The 17826-nt window shown below is 32.1% G+C and overlaps 1 protein-coding gene across 1 annotated transcript; it reads right to left on the reverse strand.

Annotated features, from left to right (window-relative positions):
* Nucleotides 1–14275: 14275 nt before the first annotated feature.
* Nucleotides 14276–16201, reverse strand: LOC145592937 (BURP domain-containing protein 3-like). Its single transcript, XM_081649457.1, has 3 exons — nt 16093–16201; nt 15839–15947; nt 14276–15549 (listed from the first exon to the last, which is right to left on the reverse strand). The coding sequence occupies exons 1-3, from the start codon at nt 16135–16137 to the stop codon at nt 14687–14689; spliced, it is 1017 nt and encodes a 338-aa protein (XP_081505583.1). The 5' UTR covers nt 16138–16201; the 3' UTR covers nt 14276–14686.
* Between the last annotated feature and the right edge of the window lie 1625 nt (nt 16202–17826).

The following is a 17826-nucleotide window of genomic DNA, read 5'->3' on the forward strand; positions in this document are numbered from 1 at the left end:
TTCCATGATCAACATAACAAGTTTCATAGTGCGAAGGGATATTCAAGCTTCGAAATTATCATCCATCCATTATGTAGTTTTTATATACTTCATTAAATAATCATTGGTTATTTTAGAATTTCATTATTAAGTTAGCCATTAGACTATTTAGCAATTTCTTCATATGATTTTAAATTATTATGTACTCCAATATTTTAGATTTTACTTTTATAAGAGATCTTATACGTTTTATTATTAATTATAAATTTGAGGTATTAAAAATTTGATGTGCAACATTTAGTAGTGATATGAGTAATTTTTGTTATCCCATATCCTACTCAAAGTAAGCTCGCCACACCAAGGAAACGTAATTTGACAATTTGTATATACTCAAAGTAGTACAATAAGGCTGTCACCATTTTTAATTTATTTGACCGTTCAACCATAGTATATATTTTAAGATAAAAACTAAAAAGGTGAAAAAAATTAAAAGATAATCTATAATCTAATCCTAACCCAACTTTAATAAAATAAGTATCAAACTTAGATTTTTATTTTTTATAAGAGATCTTATACGTTTTATTATTACTATCATACTCTATAATCTAATCCTAACCCAACTTTAATAAAATAAGTATCAAACTTAGATTTTTAACTTTTATAAGAGATCTTATACGTTTTATTATTACTATCATATTTCGTGTATTGGAGATTGATATCTCAACTCTTATTTTTTACAACTAAATAAAAAAAAAAAAAAAAAAAAAGAATGGGTAGTTCTCAACTTTAAAATAAAACCAAAGAAATTGATACCAATTTGCAATTTACTCTAAGAGATACCATGAACCAAGATTTCATTAAAAAAGCTTTGCAAAGAGAAAGAAGGAAAAGGAGACGATTGATACTCAATGAGAAAAAAGCATGAAGACAACTGCATATAGGACCAGGTAATTAATATAAAACATAACTTGCTCTTTCTAATAAAATTAATCAACGTATTAATCTACTGTGACTTGATGTATTTGTAAAAAATTTTGTTAAGTAGAGAGGGGGGCAATGGGAATGTCAGGAAGTTGATACAAACATCAACCACAGCTCAACATGATGAGGGATGCAATGGAAAACGAAAATACTGCGAGGAACAAAGACGGGAAAAGAACAATCTTGCCACCAACATTCTTCGGAGACATAAGATACATGTACCAGAATTATATAAAAAGAATAGACACTACATGCTACACACTTGAGATGGAAAAGGAGAATAGAGTAATTTTGCCGGCATCATTCACGGGAGGACCAAGATTCATACACCACAATTACATAAGCAAAATATACTCTCCATAGAGGAGATGAAAATAAAATCCGTATGAAACTAGCAGTTTTATTTCTAATTATGTTATTAATAAAAAGTAATATTTAATAAGTTGAAATAATTATATTTTTTCTTTGTAAAGAATTGCAATATTATATCGACTAAATTAATAATTCATCTCTTCATTATTTTAAATGTATTTGATTAATAAATATTGAAGAAAATAATTAAAATAAAAAGCTAAAAATAAACCCGTGCATCACATAATTATAAATAATAATACAAAAAGTAAAAATACTAAAATAATAATAATAATAATAATCTATAAACTAACCCGTGCATCGCACGGGCTTCACACCTAGTCTTAATTAAAATAGGCATAGCTTCACCAACACATATGATACAAAATAGTTTAAAAACGTAGCTTAGTTTGATCATCTTCAAAAGACTAGACTTTCAAGACTTCTAAAATCTTGTGTACTTTAAAACTTCAAACTAAAAATAATTGTCTTGGAGGGTCAATGATCTTTAAAAGATTACATACATTGCATTCAGATCAACCAAAATCAAGATATTCGCCCTTAAATTAATGTCAATATTCTTTGCAGTAATTCTGTTTCATATTATTAGTAATAAAGGAATATTTTATGTCTTGTAAATAATATCCCTACATTACAAATAATATGAAGTGAGAGTGAGGGATAGCTCAAGTACGTGGCTAGAGTTCTCCTCCAAGTTCCAGATAATTTTGGGACCGATTCTCATCACTCAGCCTTGTGACTCTTTTAACATAAAATAAATAAATAAATAAATATGAAGTGAAAATAGAAAACAAAAAATTCTTATTTTATCACTGAGATAAGTCAAGTTTTACTAGTATTGAAAGATAACTTCCCTAAATTTCTAAAAAAAATACTCAAGTAAAATATTATCTAATGCTATTCTAGCTATAAAACTTCATAGTAAAACATTTCCTATTGAGAAGTGATCAAAAGTTTCCTTGATCCTTTGAATGTTTGTTTACTAGAAGATGTGTGGCTTCTTGATGACTTCGAGGTAGAATGAGATGATGTTGCTTTCCTTGAACTCTTGTTCGAGTTTATTGTAGAACCTTTGCTTGATGATTTACGACTTGCTGATTTTTTAGAAGATTTTCTAGATACTTTACTTCGCGATTTTTTAGAAGATTGTTTTGATTCTTGTCTTGAAGTGCTTCTTGTAGATGTTTTTGAAGTTGCCCTTGATTTGTATCCCTTAGAACTTTTAGAAGATTTTTCTAAAGAATGTTTAGATGCTTCACTTGAAGATTTTTTAGACGATTCCTTAGATGCACGAGTTGATGAACTCTTGGTCGAGTTCTTTTTAGAAAATTGAGATGATGTTTGGTTAAAGTACATCCCGGGATAGTTACCAAATGAAGAGTGTTCGCGACTAGAGTTATTGTTGGCTGCTTCTAACGACGGTATACTGATGGGTAATTGGTTAAATTCGCGACTTAAATTACTAAAACGTAGATCAGAGGATTTGTTCAAGGGAGGACCAAATGTGTTGCCTAAAGATATATTGAAAGGTTGATTATTGAGTCCTTTGCTTGTAGTGTTTCCAAAGGGTAGGTTATCAAATGTGTTGTTCAAAGGTGTTAAAGGATGATCATCAACTGAAGACATGTTAAAATTTTGGTTGAATTCAGATGTTTTTCCTTCTGACTTTTTCTCCAATGATTTTGGAAAAGATTGATTGAAATCTTTGATTATGGAGTTTCCAAATGGTTGCCCCGAACTTTGCTGGCCTGAAATTTTGACCAAAAAAGATTAAACCATGTTGTATATATTTTCTCAATTAATGTAATTAAACATTATAATACCGTGTGGCTCCTTTTTATATTTTTTTACAACTTTGAGGGATTATTTGTGAGATATAAAATATTCTAAAGTTGCAAAAAAAAATATGAAACGGAGGTAGCAATGGACAAAAATTTATCTCAAATCTTAAGCATCATACGGAAATCAGTATTAAAATAAGCGAATTGGCATGCATGCATGCTTACACAAGGATATGTTAAGACATTTCGATTTGCATTGAACGTGTGTGAACTTTACTACTTCCCTAGTTTTAACATACATATGCATTATCATTTCTAGAAAAAAATGGCTTAAAATAATGGTAATTTTTTATTATTATTTTTCAAAAAGAGGTATATATTGTACTAGTTTTTGGATAACTAAAATGTTATTCCTTCCATTCCCCAAAAATAAGTCATGGTTGGTGATTTTAGAAAGCAATGCTAGATATCGCATTCTTCAAATAGTAATAGTTATATGAAAGTAGGTAAATATTGTTGTAATAAGGGTATAGTAGTTGTGTGGAAAGTATGTAGGTATGTATGAGGGAAACAAGTAAAAAAAAAAAAATTATTACTCCATATTATTTTTATCGAAAAAAATAATTAAAACGTAATCATTAATTGAGAATACGTAAAATAATAAACGTAACCCTGTTTTAAGAACAGAAAGAGTATTTAAATATATTCATTAACCTTTCTTATCCTGAGCATTTGTTAGACCCATGCCAAATCCTCCGAAAGCAGCTCTAGGGGCTAATGAGTTTCCTCCAACACCCCCTCCTGCAATTACACCTCCTATAAAATGTGCTTCACTCATTATTATTGCTATCTGCAAAAATTAAAATAAAATCATTAAAATTAGGTATATATGTATAACTTTATCATCCAATTTCGAATAAGAAGAAAATATTATGTACTCTATAATTATTTTACATAGAAAGTATTATTTTCGTATAAAATGAAGAAAATATTAATTATGTTTTACATGGAGAAGTGCGAATATGTTTAAGCTGTGTGATCCCATTGAAAGTACGTAAGAATAAGTGGATACTTCAATTTTGATAGAAGAAAGGCGTTTTTTTTTTTTGTTCTTTATTTTATTTTTTTTTCCTGTTTTAGGAGAAATTTGGTACAGTATTAGTAGTAAATAGGAAGAAATTAAAGAAAAAAAGGGCAATGAGAGTATTTATACCATTATCCAAGTTTATTAATTGGAGGGAGAAATTATCTCCACCCTTAGTATATTATTGACATTAATGCAATGGCCTATAGTTTTGATAAATTATGTTCCACAAAAATGTAACTGTACTTGTTCTCTTTTCTAAATTAAACATACCATATATAGTACTAATAGTAGGTATACATGGAAGGAATTAAGAGGCTAGTAGAGAGCATAAGAAAATTTACTATTTTAGGGAATAAGTAATTGAAGAAAATAATTGCAACAGAAATCAACATAACATTTTTTTAGACAATTAAATACGTACTCCATATAATTTTGTTATTACAAAGGGAAAAGATTCCATGTAAGCTCAGTATATGTACAAAATCATCTTGTATACCAACAATTAAATTATGCTAAGTAAAAGTCCAACTAAGTATGTATTTAATTAAATACGAGATGGTATTTGTTGCAACAGGTTCCAGTTTAGGTTCTTAGTTTTTGGAGTCGAAACCTATAGAATACCTAAAAGTATCATTTAAGTTCAAATTATACACCAATGCTAACCTATGTAGGTTCCAGTTCTCACTTTTCGGTTATTATTTTGAAGAACTTACTTGTTGCAATAGGTTCCGGTTTTAAGAATTTTAACAAGGTACTTGTTATGCTCATATGTTGTGAGTATCGGACTTTTTTTTGTGTGTTCCACCCGGTTCACGACCCTTTAGTTAGGCTAATCCAAATTCAGGGATCAGTTTTGATTTGGTGGTTAAGTTTCAGTCCCCTCTCAATTGTTATTGTAGGGGATCGAACACGCGAACCTTCCTACCAAGTGCAGTCCCAATCACCACCACACCAACAGACAATTAGTCTTAAAAAGTCTAATTATGATCCTTTTGTAAATTATAATTATAACACAAAATTAAAAAAACTTCCCATGCATAGTAAAATCTGCACCTTCTCTCCTTCCTAGTGTGAACTTAACGGCTACACGCTATCACGTTGCATCACTTAGATAATTTGGAATGATATTTTTTTTTTTTTTTTTTTTTTGTGAAAGGAGGAGAATGATATTAATGATGTTGAGGAGATGTTTGAGAAAACTAGTAGTTTGGAAGGGGCTGTCGTATGTATTTGATATGAAGGATAAAGCAAATGACCTATTCAAATTGAAAGATAGATTATTATAGCTTAGTGCTGCTTTTTTGTGTTCTACAATAAGGGTAACAAATACTTTTCTGTTATAATATATTAATATCTAGTGATGATCCTCATATATGTGAGGTTAGTTAGTCTTGGGGTGAAGGAGGTAGCTATTAGTTTGCATTTGAACATTGCGGCTAGTGCAATTACTTTTTGTTGTCTGGTTTTGGAATCTAATTAATATAAGAAATGTGAGGGCCTTGTTTAGAAGAGGATATATATAACTTTGGAGAAGGCATATGAAGAATTTAAATCCGCATATGAGATTGAACCAAATAACAAGGAAATTGGGAAGGAAGTATCAATCAATCAAAGCTTTAATCTTATAATTGAGAAGAAAATTCGGAAAGAAATAGCAAGATTGGAGAAAATTATCTTTAGGAATCTTGATGGTGAAGAGACTAAGACCCTGTTTGATTCACCTTAAAAAAATAATATTAAGTAAAAATAATTTCAGTTCAATAAAAATAACTTCAGTTCAGTAAAATTAATTCCAGTTCAGTAAAAATAATTTCAGTTCAGTAAAAATAAGTTCAATTCAGTAAAACTCAGTTTTCTTAAAGAATAATTATAATAGAAAATCAGTAAAAATAATTTAAGTTCAGTAAAAATAATTTCAGTTCAGTAAAATTAAGTTCAATTCAGTAAAAATAAGTTCAGTTCAGTAAAAATAATTTCAGTTCAACAAAATTAAGGTGAATCAAACAGGGCCTAATTTTGAGGAGAAAACGATACTAAAATAACCCCAGTGTCAATTATCAATGAGTTCCCATCTCATCAGCTTAAATCTCACTAGCTTAAATAAATGAATAATATAAATATTTTTTAATTGGGATAAGTGAGTATTTAGTAAGTTTTAGAATATATACTGTGTGAAAGTAGAGAGAGTCTTGTATGAATCTAGATGATCAATAAAATAGTAACTGAAAATTAATCAAAATATGATATAGTTAAGAGAATATTAAAAATGAGTATGAGTCTGAGAATTGATTCAAGCTATAGGAACAATAAAAAAAATGCTTAGGCTCTAATAATTCGAGTTCTAGAGGATTCTAATGACGCTTAGCTTGTTGGTATTACTAAGACATCAAGATGGTATCTGTTTAAATACCAACATAGAGTTCTGGTGATACCAACAAATCATTTTGCATGCATTTGTTGGTATTTAATGAAGATGTAATTTAGTATCATAATAATAACAATGGGCATTATTAAATGATCGATGGAGTCCAAGTTGATCTCAGAGATTAACATTCCAGTTTATCTCCTCTTACAACTTTATGCATTGATTTATGTGTCACTTCGTTATTTTCCTTTTTCATTTAAAAAATGAATAAAATTGAATTGTAAGAGAAGATATATTCACATATTTATCTCAAAAAAAAAAACTTGAATTTACCCTTATTAAAATCCACTAAGGGTTTGTTCTCATACGTTGAAATTCAGTTCAGCTCAGCTCAGTTCAGCTCCTAATTTCCTTCTCTTATAAAATATTCATTTCAATTCAGTTCAATTCAGTTCAGCTCAGTTTAGTTCAATGAGAACAGGCCCTAAGGCTCTAAGACTCAAGCTTATTAAAGCACAAGCTACTAGAACGTTAATAAAGTTACAGCTCCGTATTTTTTTTGTATTTATGTTAACCTAGAATAATATCAAACTAAGTTTATAAACGCATGACAAGATTCATTTAGTAACATAAGAAAATAAAAGTAAAGTTGCACATATATTTCACATATATAAACTTAATACAAAATCAATATTACAGGTGCTTGATAAAAACTTCAATTTATGTTATTTACTTTGTATATACTCGATTTTGTTTAAAATAAAGGAAAAGGTCAAAAGAGTTCTGTTATGGTCCTTATTAATAATATACTCTGATTTGTAATACTTTTGGGAAAAATTGTTAGGAATATTATGACCTTTCCAAACCGGTTCATTCTCTTTTCTTTTTCCATTTCCCTCATCGACTGGGAGTTCAATGGTCCGCTTAAAATATAATGATCTTTGAATTATCTTGGAATATTACGACCTTTGACCCTGATGTGCCATAAATGGGACGCAATCGGTTGGTGACCTGTTTAATGGGTTAAGAGTGACACTTGTAGGGGTGAAAGTTCGGTTTTCGGTTTGGTTTTTTGCCCAAACCGAAACCGAACCACCATAATCCGGTTTCTTGATTTTGCAAACCACACCGCACCACTTTAGCTTTGAAACCGAACCAAACCAAACCACCTAAATTTCGGTTTTCTTAAAAAAAAACCGAACCGCACCGAATTTTCATATCAAACATCATAAACATCAAATTTTGCAAAAAAATCCAAACCAAAACACACCAATTAAAACCAAACCAAACCCATTTATACAAACATAATAAAACAAGTTTTAACCCAGATCCGCAAACATTCCTAGACATAATTACTATAATATCGAATTGCTATAATTTCGAAAAATTTAAGATAAAACCCTAATTTCATTGAACTAAAAATTGGAACAAAAATCATCGAAATATCAGAAAAAATTGGACAAAAATTAGTAGAAAAAAAAAACACAAACCAAATTAAAAGAAAGAAAAAGAGGACAAACCTCACATTCCACCGAAAAAACGTCGAATTTGGGTTTTTAATGGTCAAATTCGACCATGAAAACTCTAGATCTAGAGTTTTCATAGTCGAATTTGACATGAAAAACCTTTAGTTGATGGTGTTCGAAATCAAAACCTTTAATATAGTTGATGGTGTTCGTTAATGGTGAAGCGAATTCAGAATTTATTAATCAAAAGCTCGATGTTTTCGTTAATGGTGGCGAGGAGAGACAAGAAAAACGAAAAGAAAAGAGGAGAATGAGACAATGAAAGCGAAGAAGAGGAGAGAGAATGGGCAATTGGGCGAAATCCGGGAAAGAGGAGAAGAGGAAAGGAGAGAGAAAGGGTGGAAAGAGAGAGAGGGAGGCTGAGAGTGATTAGGGTTTTCTTATTTTTCATTATATACCTAGGGTATTTAGTTTTGGGCCAGGGGTTTTGTAGGATTGGGCATATAATTCGGTTTGGTTCGGTTTTGTTCGGTTTTACAATTTCCCGAACCGAAACCGAACCGAAAACCGAATTTTTTTTTATTTTTGACACCGAAACCGAACCACCCTCCCAAAAAACCGAACCACATTCCTTATTCGGTTAAAACCGATTCACTTTCACCCCTAAACACTTGTCACTTTGTAATAGGTTAGGTTTTTTTGCTTTTTTTTTATTTTTTTATTTACAAATTTCTTGTAATAAAAATTAAACCCACAACCACCACCTTATGTCGGAGCCACCCTCCCACCCCCACCCACGTCAGCCCGACCACCATAAAACCCCACGTAAGCGCCACCCGACCCCTACCCTTGAACCGCCGCCTCCTCCTTTCCTTTAAATGCAATCTGCAACCTCCTAACCTTCATTCTACACCTGAAAAAACCCAACACCGATCAAATTAAGGACATGACCTTGGGGGCTTTGAGGTGGGGCATGGTTTCGACGAGGGGGTTATGAAAAAGTACGACGAAGGGGGAGGAAGTGCTGGAAGAGGGTTGTTGCTCGATGTCATGGGAGGGTGCGGTGGGTTAGCGGAGGGAGGAGGTTGATATGATTTGAACCCGACAGGCGGCGGAAAATGTGATGAATGGGGGGGATTATCAGTGACAACCGGCGGTGACTAGGTGGGGTGTTGTATCGGCGTCGGTCGGCCGGCGGGGATGGGGTGAGGTCTGCAGATACGGGAAGGGGGGCTGGGTTTTATCTATTTTTTCCTTTTTAAAAAAAAATTAAATTTTTAAATCATTTTTAAATCTTTACCAATCCAAACGTGCCACGTGTCTAGGTTAACCTGTTTAACAGGGAGATAATTTTTTATCCTATTTATGGCATATCAGGGTCAACGGTCGTAATATTCTGGGATAATTCAAAGGTCGTTATATTTTGAACGGACCGGTGAAAGGTCATAATATTCCTGACAAATTTTCCATACTTTTGTTATATAAACTTAAACTACTTTTTTTTTAGATGCAGTAACATTTTTGAAATATATATCTGCCTCATTATTATTATTATTATTATTATTATTATTATTATTATTACTACTACTACTACTACTTCTATTACTATTACTATTACTATAAATAATAATTATTATCATTATTATTCTATTACTATTATTATTGTTGTTGTTGTTGCTACTGCTGATGCTGCTATTATTGTTGTCGTTGTTGTTATTATTAATATTGTGATTGTTGTTGTTGTTATTGTTGTTACTGTTGTTGTTGTTGTTATTGTTATTCATATTATTGGTAATAATAATAATAATAATAATAATAATAATAATAATAATAATAATATTATTATTATAATAATAATAATATTATTATTATTATTATGTTTATTTTTGTTTAGAATAGGTGTTTTCACTTAAAAAATCCCAAACAATTCTCAAACAATCCAAATAAACATGATTTTATCGCCAGCAATGGCCTTGCAATTGGCCAATTTTGGTTTGTTATGTGGAAAGAGTGTTAGAGTGAGTAAAATGGGGTGAAAATCATGGAATACACATCATGATAAATAAGTTCATTAATTTAGTTCAAAATGCATGCATTATTCGATACAACAAGCACGTCATTTAACATACACTATTGACATTTAATAAACATTCAATTAAAAAGATAGTGTACGAGAAGGAAAAAAAACAATAATAATTTCATTTCTCGATCTCTTACATAAAAGTGGTCACATGCAACTTAACTAGCTACCCTCATTGAATAATTAAGGTAGCTCACAATCTCATAAAAAATGACATTATCAATAGTTATAACTTTATGAATTCATGTCCCTTTTGGATTTAATCTAATGCTTATCTCAACCCTTGGCTTAAACTTGAATCCTCAACATTTTGACTAAAATTATTGGATGCAAAAACCCCAAACTTATTTCTCAACTTTGATCGAGTTCATTGTTCATTGTAGCTAGTTGGCCATGCCAAGTCCCTTAAGTTGCCCCTGCCGCTTGGCTTAATTTTGTCCTTCTGTTTTACCTGCCCCAAAATCGTCCTTGTGTCCACCGAAATTGAACCCTTTAGAACCGTAAGCTTCCTTGTTAAATTTAAAGTTACCACCAAAATGTGCTTGGCTTTTTTCTACTCCTTGTGGTCCCCCCATTGCATGGTTGTCAGGATAACTTTTTTCTTTCCTTCCTCCAAAATCAAACCCTCCAGATGCATGAACATCCTTTTTAAAGTTATAATTGTTGCCCGATTGTGTTTGGCCTTTACCTAACCCTTGAGCTTTTCTTTCACCTGAAAGATCCTTATTTCCTCCAAAATTGAAGCCTCCTGAACTTTTACTCTTTTTATCAAAGTTAAAGTTGGCTCCCATTTGTGTTTGACCTTTAACTGCTCCTTGATTTTGACCGGTTGTCGAGCTAGATCCACCAAAGTTAAATCCTCCTGAGCCTTTAACTTGTTTATCTAAGCTCGAATTAGCATCTGACTGTTCTTCCCCTTTACTTGTTGCTTCAGTTTGTCCATTTGTGTTACCTTCCTTATGTCCACCGAAATTGAACCCTTTAGAACCGTGAGCTTCCTTGTTAAATTTAAAGTTACCACCGAAATGTGCTTGGCTTTTTTCTATTCCTTGTGGTCCCCCCATTGCATGGTTGTCGGGATAATTTTTTTCTTTCCTTCCTCCAAAGTCAAACCCTCCAGATGCATGAACATCCTTTTTAAAGTTATAGTTGTTGCCCGATTGTGTTTGGCCTTTACCTAACCCTTGAGATTTTCCTTCACCCGAAAGATCCTTATTTCCTCCAAAATTGAAGCCTCCTGAACTTTTACTCTTTTTATTAAAGTTAAAGTTGGCTCCCATTTGTGTTTGACCTTTAACTGCTCCTTGATTTTGACCGGTTGTTGAGCTAGATCCACCAAAGTTTAATCCTCCTGAGCCTTTAACTTGTTTATCTAAGCTCGAATTAGCATCCGACTGTGCTTCCCCTTTACTTGTTGCTTCAGTTTGTCCTTTTGTGTTACCTGCTCCAAAATCTTCCTTTTGTCCACCGAAATTGAACCCTTTAGAACCGTGAGCTTCCTTGTTAAATTTAAAGTTACCACCGAAATGTGCTTGGCTTTTTTCTACTCCTTGTGGTCCCCCCATGGCATGGTTGTCAGGATAATTTTTTTCTTTCCTTCCTCCAAAATCAAACCCTCCATATGCATGAACATCCTTTTTAAAGTTATAATTGTTGCCCGATTGTGTTTGGCCTTTACCTAATCCTTGAGCTTTTCCTTTGCCTGAAAGATCCTTATTTGCTCCAAAATTGAAACCTCCTGAACTTTTACTCTTTTTATCAAAGTTAAAGTTGGCTCCCATTTGTGTTTGACCTTTAACTGCTCCTTGATTTTGACCGGTTGTCGAGCTAGATCCACCAAAGTTTAATCCTCCTGAGCCTTTAACTTGTTTATCTAAGCTTGAATTAGCATCCGACTGTGCTTCCCCTTTACTTGTTGCTTCAGTTTGTCCTTTTGTGTTACCTTCCTTTTGTCCACCGAAATTGAACCCTTTAGAACCGTGAGCTTCCTTGTTAAATTTAAAGTTACCACCGAAATGTGCTTGGCTTTTTTCTACTCCTTGTGGTCCCCCCATTGCATGGTTGTTAGGATAATTTTTTTCTTTCCTTCCTCCAAAGTCAAACCCTCCAGATGCATGAACATCCTTTTTAAAGTTATAGTTGTTGCCCGATTGTGTTTGGCCTTTACCTAACCCTTGAGCTTTTCCTTCACCTGAAAGATCCTTATTTCCTCCAAAATTGAAGCCTCCTGAACTTTTACTCTTTTTATCAAAGTTAAAGTTGGCTCCCATTTGTGTTTGACCTTTAACTGCTCCTTGATTTTGACTGGTTGTCGAGCTAGATCCACCAAAGTTTAATCCTCCTGAGCCTTTAACTTGTTTATCTAAGTTCGAATTAGCATCCGACTGTGCTTCCCCTTTACTTGTTGCTTCAGTTTGTCCTTTTGTGTTACCTGCTCCAAAATCTTCCTTTTGTCCACCGAAATTGAACCCTTTAGAACCGTGAGCTTCCTTGTTAAATTTAAAGTTACCACCGAAATGTGATTGGCTTTTTTCTACTCCTTGTGGTCCCCCCATTGCATGGTTGTCAGGATAATTTTTTTCTTTCCTTCCTCCAAAATCAAACCCTCCAGATGCATGAACATCCTTTTTAAAGTTATAGTTGTTGCCAGATGGTGTTTGGCCTTTACCTAACCCTTGAGCTTTCCCTTCACCTGAAAGATCCTTATTTCCTCCAAAATTGAAGCCTCCTGAACTTTTACTCTTTTTATCAAAGTTAAAGTTGGCTCCCATTTGTGTTTGACCTTTAACGGATCCACCAAAGTTTAATCCTCCTGAGCCTCTAACTTGTTTATCTAAACCCAAATTATTAGCACCCGATTGTGCGTCACCTTTACTTGTTGCTTCTGTTTGTCCGTTTATTTTACCTGCTCCATAAACTTCCTTGCGTCCACCAAAGTTAAACCCTCCAGAACCGTGAGCTTCTTTATTAACTTCCTTATTAAAGTTCAAGTTACCACCGAAATTTGCATAACCTTGAAAATTGACATAGCATATAAAGATTTATATGAAGAGTTAGATATAAAATCTTAAATGTAAAGTATATCACGTACTAATAAATTAAATATTACTATCATTAATAATTTTATGGAGGTGTCTTTGTATTCAAAGAGCTTAAATCCTTTTTTGTTTCTCTATTGAATGTTGGCAAAATATGAAAGGTTATGATCGAAAATGTGGAGAGTAAAATTACTAAATTAGCTAGTATGAAGTAAAGTACCAAGTAAAATCTTAAATAGTACTTGTATATACCTTTTTTTCCAAAGTGTCCTCCTGGAAATATAAAGGTTGCTTCGGTGGCTATTATTGCTACCTGCATAAAACAAAAATCAAAACAATGTAAAAAAAAACGCATTAATCAAGTGAAAAGAAAATATATAAAGTTTTTTTTTTTTTTAATTTGAATAAAGATATTGTAACTTACATAAAGAATAGTGACAATTTGTAGTATGTATGACTCCATCGGAAATTATTCAAACTGAATAATAATTGATATACGAAGATTGATTTAAAGAATGGTGAAACTCTTCCTTTTTTTGTTTTCTAATTTTTTCTTTTTATATATATATATATATATATATATAATTATGATAATAAGCTAATTAGAAACTTTTTAATTTATGTTTTTTGGTAAGAAGTGAATTAAAATGGGGTATTTAAAGGCATGAAAATGTTGTATTGAGTGATTTTTAACCATATGTTTATTTGCGGAAAGTTTTACGATAATGCATGACTAAGACTGAGTTGTGATTTAGTTCACACAAATGTAACTAAAATATCCTCAATTTGATCACACACGTGGTAGTATGTAACTATGATGAGATCTAGCTCACAAAAAACGTTACAAATGTAATTGTTAGAATAATATTAGTTGATTTTAGGGAAAACAATCTAAGACTTATGGAGAGAATAATAAGGATGACCAAATTCATACTAATATTATTTATTTATCTATCTATTTTAGGTAACCAAGTGCAATTCGATTATTTTTATTTACATATATATATATATATATATATTCTGTAAATTAAATATAGAAATCACTCATGCCACTTGTCACATTCTTTGATTTAATCTTTCATGGTTGTATCCAAGGTTAAATAACAAAATAACCTAGAATTAATTCAATACATTTACTTATGTTATCGTTAGTTCATTTTTCACCCAACTTATCTTCCACGAGTATATTTAATAATCACAATCCCAAGTTACCTTTCTAATTTTCTAAACTATTGTTTTTCAATAAAAGCATATTATATATATTAAAAAATAAAAAATAAAAAAAAAAAAAACTATATAAGAACTATAATAGTACATTTTACATTAAAATTATATTATCTGTAATCCATACATATATATCCATGAAATTACATCATATCGCCAAGCCTAAGTACAACAATCATGCCAAAGAGGGACATTAAATTACCAAATAAACAAGTGCTATTTATTTTTTTGTATGCACACCAAATAACAAAGGTAATTTAATTAAATTAAATTACATGACATATAATAAATACTATAAAACTATATATATAACTTATTTGGAAACCCAAACAATGTGATCCTCCGGAAGGAAATGGCAAACGGGCACAGTCCCTGGCTCAACCTTAAGCACTTGGAAGGCCAAGTGCTTAGGGTTCCATTTCGACGTATCAACGTGACATATAGCCGCGGCCTTAACCTTTGTACCATCGGCGCCTACCAATGAGACCATGTAAGGTATTGTTGTCTCGGTCTTGTGACAATAATATACACCACAAGCGAAAAACACCTTGTGACATATTATTGCTCCCTTACATGGTACCTTTTTGACACCCATAAAATCGTACTTTTGCATCTTATTATCCTTCTCTACATAAGTAGAGACGGTGTCCAATTTTTTACCTAGCTTAGTAGTAGCATAATCAACCATAGACTCTAAGGAAGTCGCGCAATATTTATCTTCTCCTTGGATGCCCTTGGCTTCACACTCCTTGATAGTCTCCTCCATGTCTTGTGCTTGTTGTGAGTTCGTTTCCACGTAAAACCGGCTCAATATCTCAGGCAGTTTCTTCGACGAGAAGGGAATTGATTTAGCAACTTTACGGGGTAACAAGGGAGCTACGTTGGTGGTTTTGGTGAAGTGTAAGTTCATGTGAGTTCCGGGTATAAGGTCTTTTTCTTGGAAAAATAGGGCTACACTTTGGTTATCTTGGAGTTGAGTCTTGGTTGCGGCATATTGGTAAAGAAAAGGTGATGGTTTTCCTTTGTGGTGGACGTCGACTGAGGCGTGTTTCCCCTTTGGACCGACGTCTACGGATGTTCCGCCTTTGCCAACGTGAACGTCGGCTGGTCCTTTGCCTGGTTTCCCAACATCCACATCAACTCCGTTGATTCCTACATGAACTCCCGTGCCACCCTCTAGTAACAATAGTGTATGTAACAACCATGATATAGGGTTGTAGATTAAAATGTCAAATAATAATAGGCATGAACATACAATCAAGATATGTGTACGTGATAGGCTCGCAATTTTAAAATTCACAGGTAACATATATATTCAATTTTTTGTTTGATAATATGTATAAATAACGATGATATATCATAATGTTAACAAAAGATTACAGTACAACTATATTTTTTAACGTTGTAATAATAATGTACAAGGTATTATTGAAATCAATTAACCTGTATATAATAATATACTAACCGGACTTTAAAGAGTCCTCAATGATCTTAGGCATAGGAGTGTTAGGCAACATCTTTTTCCAATATTCTTCTGAGGATGAAGTTGCATGACTTCTAACTCCATATCCAACCTAAAAAAAACAATTAAAGGATTTCAATTAGTTTCTCTCTAATATATATATATATATATATATATATATATATATATATATATATAGTAACATATAGTACGTATAACAAGTATACGTTTTAAAAGGCTAGGATTAAGAATATTACAAAGAGAACAACAAAAATCGATAGGAGACGGAAGTAGGACTCCATTGTAGTTAAGGTTAAAAAGTTTAGAAGAGAACAAAAAGGAAAACCAAAAAAAACTAAGGTAAGGTTGAGAAACACAAAACAACAATCTTTTGAAGAGTATGGCTATTAGCTAAGGGAGTGAGTGTATTTATAACAATTATTTGGGACGGATCGAGTAGTTTAACATAGGTTGTATTGATTTATAAATATTTAAGTGTCACATTCAATTATGTTTAATCAATATAATTGTAGAAAAGACCTTTTGCAGAACTCTCTAGCAATCAAAATAAATGGTGGGGCGGATGTCAAATTGTTTAGCTGATTAAAGTTGGGAAAGTGGCATTAACGTCTGCATCGTTATATTGTTGTTTGTGACTCTCTCTACACAAAAAAAGATGAAGGATGTGATGTTATTATAGCGGTATGGCCGATTTATCTCAAGAACTTCTAGAAGTTAATTAAGATTTTATTTTCAATAGTTTGTTGGATGATTAAATTGGGTTTTAATTATATATAGTTAGTAGATTATCTTTCAAAATAATTTAATTTAGTTGCCAATTTGCCATGCATGAGTATATGGACCTTTGAATTAAATTATATACTTTGTGGCTTATATATTTTGTTATAGCATGACCTTCTTAAACGACACATACATTTAAGGATGTTGTACGGTTGAAAGAAGAAAGTATTAAAAGTGTTACACTTTATAATAAAGGCTAAGAGACTACTCTTATTATCATATGCTTTTGGAGTGGATCCTCCCTTAGTCTTATGAACTGAGTTCTTTTTTGGTGATATATGTGGCTTAGCTCAAACCCGTATTAACATGGTATAAAGAGTCGTGTGTGCCCATCATTTTGGATTTTCTTACGTTATGATGTTAGTTTATTCTTCATTCAATTGGATTATATCAAACTAAGCTAGCTTCATGAACAAACAAAAGAATTTTTTGTGTGTTTTGACCTACGTTAAGGTTATGGGAATATGATAACCAATTATCCCTTACTATGATGACTTAGTAGGTAGCTATGTGCCTGACCAAGCTCATATTACACACTTTTTTTAAAAAAAAAAAAATATTGCACTACTAGTCTGAATCGTTTTAATTTAAAAGTACTATTATGTAGGTCGTATAAAGAAAAGAAGGGAGTACATAGAGATCGATTGAGAGGCGAAGGGAATACTATTCCAACAACTTGAAATCACAGAACAACGAGTCATTAAATTTCAGAAGCTAATAGATGCATTATTGATTTATATCCTTTTCAATAACAAATTTTGGGTGACTTGTAAAATTTTAGTAGTCTACGTGCATACCATTACAACGAGCACAATTTCAACATAGTTATTGTAAGTTTCTTATTGAAATGGGAGATGATGAAAAAGTCAAAGACTTGTACTATGGTTAAACTTTGTATAGGGTTAATCGAGAATTAATTTAATTACCATTGGTTGCCTCTTAACTTGCCTTGTTTAGAGCTTAGCTACGTAAATAGAAAATTATTAGCTTCTAATTAACCTATAATATGATATGGACATGTATATTATTGGTAAAAGTTTCAAATATTTGTTGTAATGTGCAATCAATGCTTAGCTTGGCAATAGTCCTAATGGACTCCATAAGTCAATACACAAAGATAATTTGTTCCTTTATTACTTTGTATAATTAGTATTATTATTATTAAGTTGTGACAGGGAAAGGCGGTCGCC

This window comes from Chenopodium album, chromosome 18 (genome assembly GCF_948465745.1).
Source record: "Chenopodium album chromosome 18, dcCheAlbu1.1, whole genome shotgun sequence".
NCBI classification, from domain to species: Eukaryota; Viridiplantae; Streptophyta; class Magnoliopsida; order Caryophyllales; family Amaranthaceae; genus Chenopodium; species Chenopodium album.

What these genes read in the sequence shown, in the direction of transcription:
- LOC145592937 (XM_081649457.1), bottom strand. Translation starts at nt 16,137, where the DNA reads ATGGAGTCCTACTTCCGTCTCCTATCGATTTTTGTTGTTCTCTTT. An exon ending in CGATTTTTGTTGTTCTCTTT is followed by an intron (nt 15,948 to 16,092) that starts GTAATATTCTTA and finishes TGTTTTTTTTAG; the next exon opens with GTTGGATATGGAGTTAGAAG. An exon ending in TGAGGACTCTTTAAAGTCCG is followed by an intron (nt 15,550 to 15,838) that starts GTTAGTATATTA and finishes TATTGTTACTAG; the next exon opens with AGGGTGGCACGGGAGTTCAT.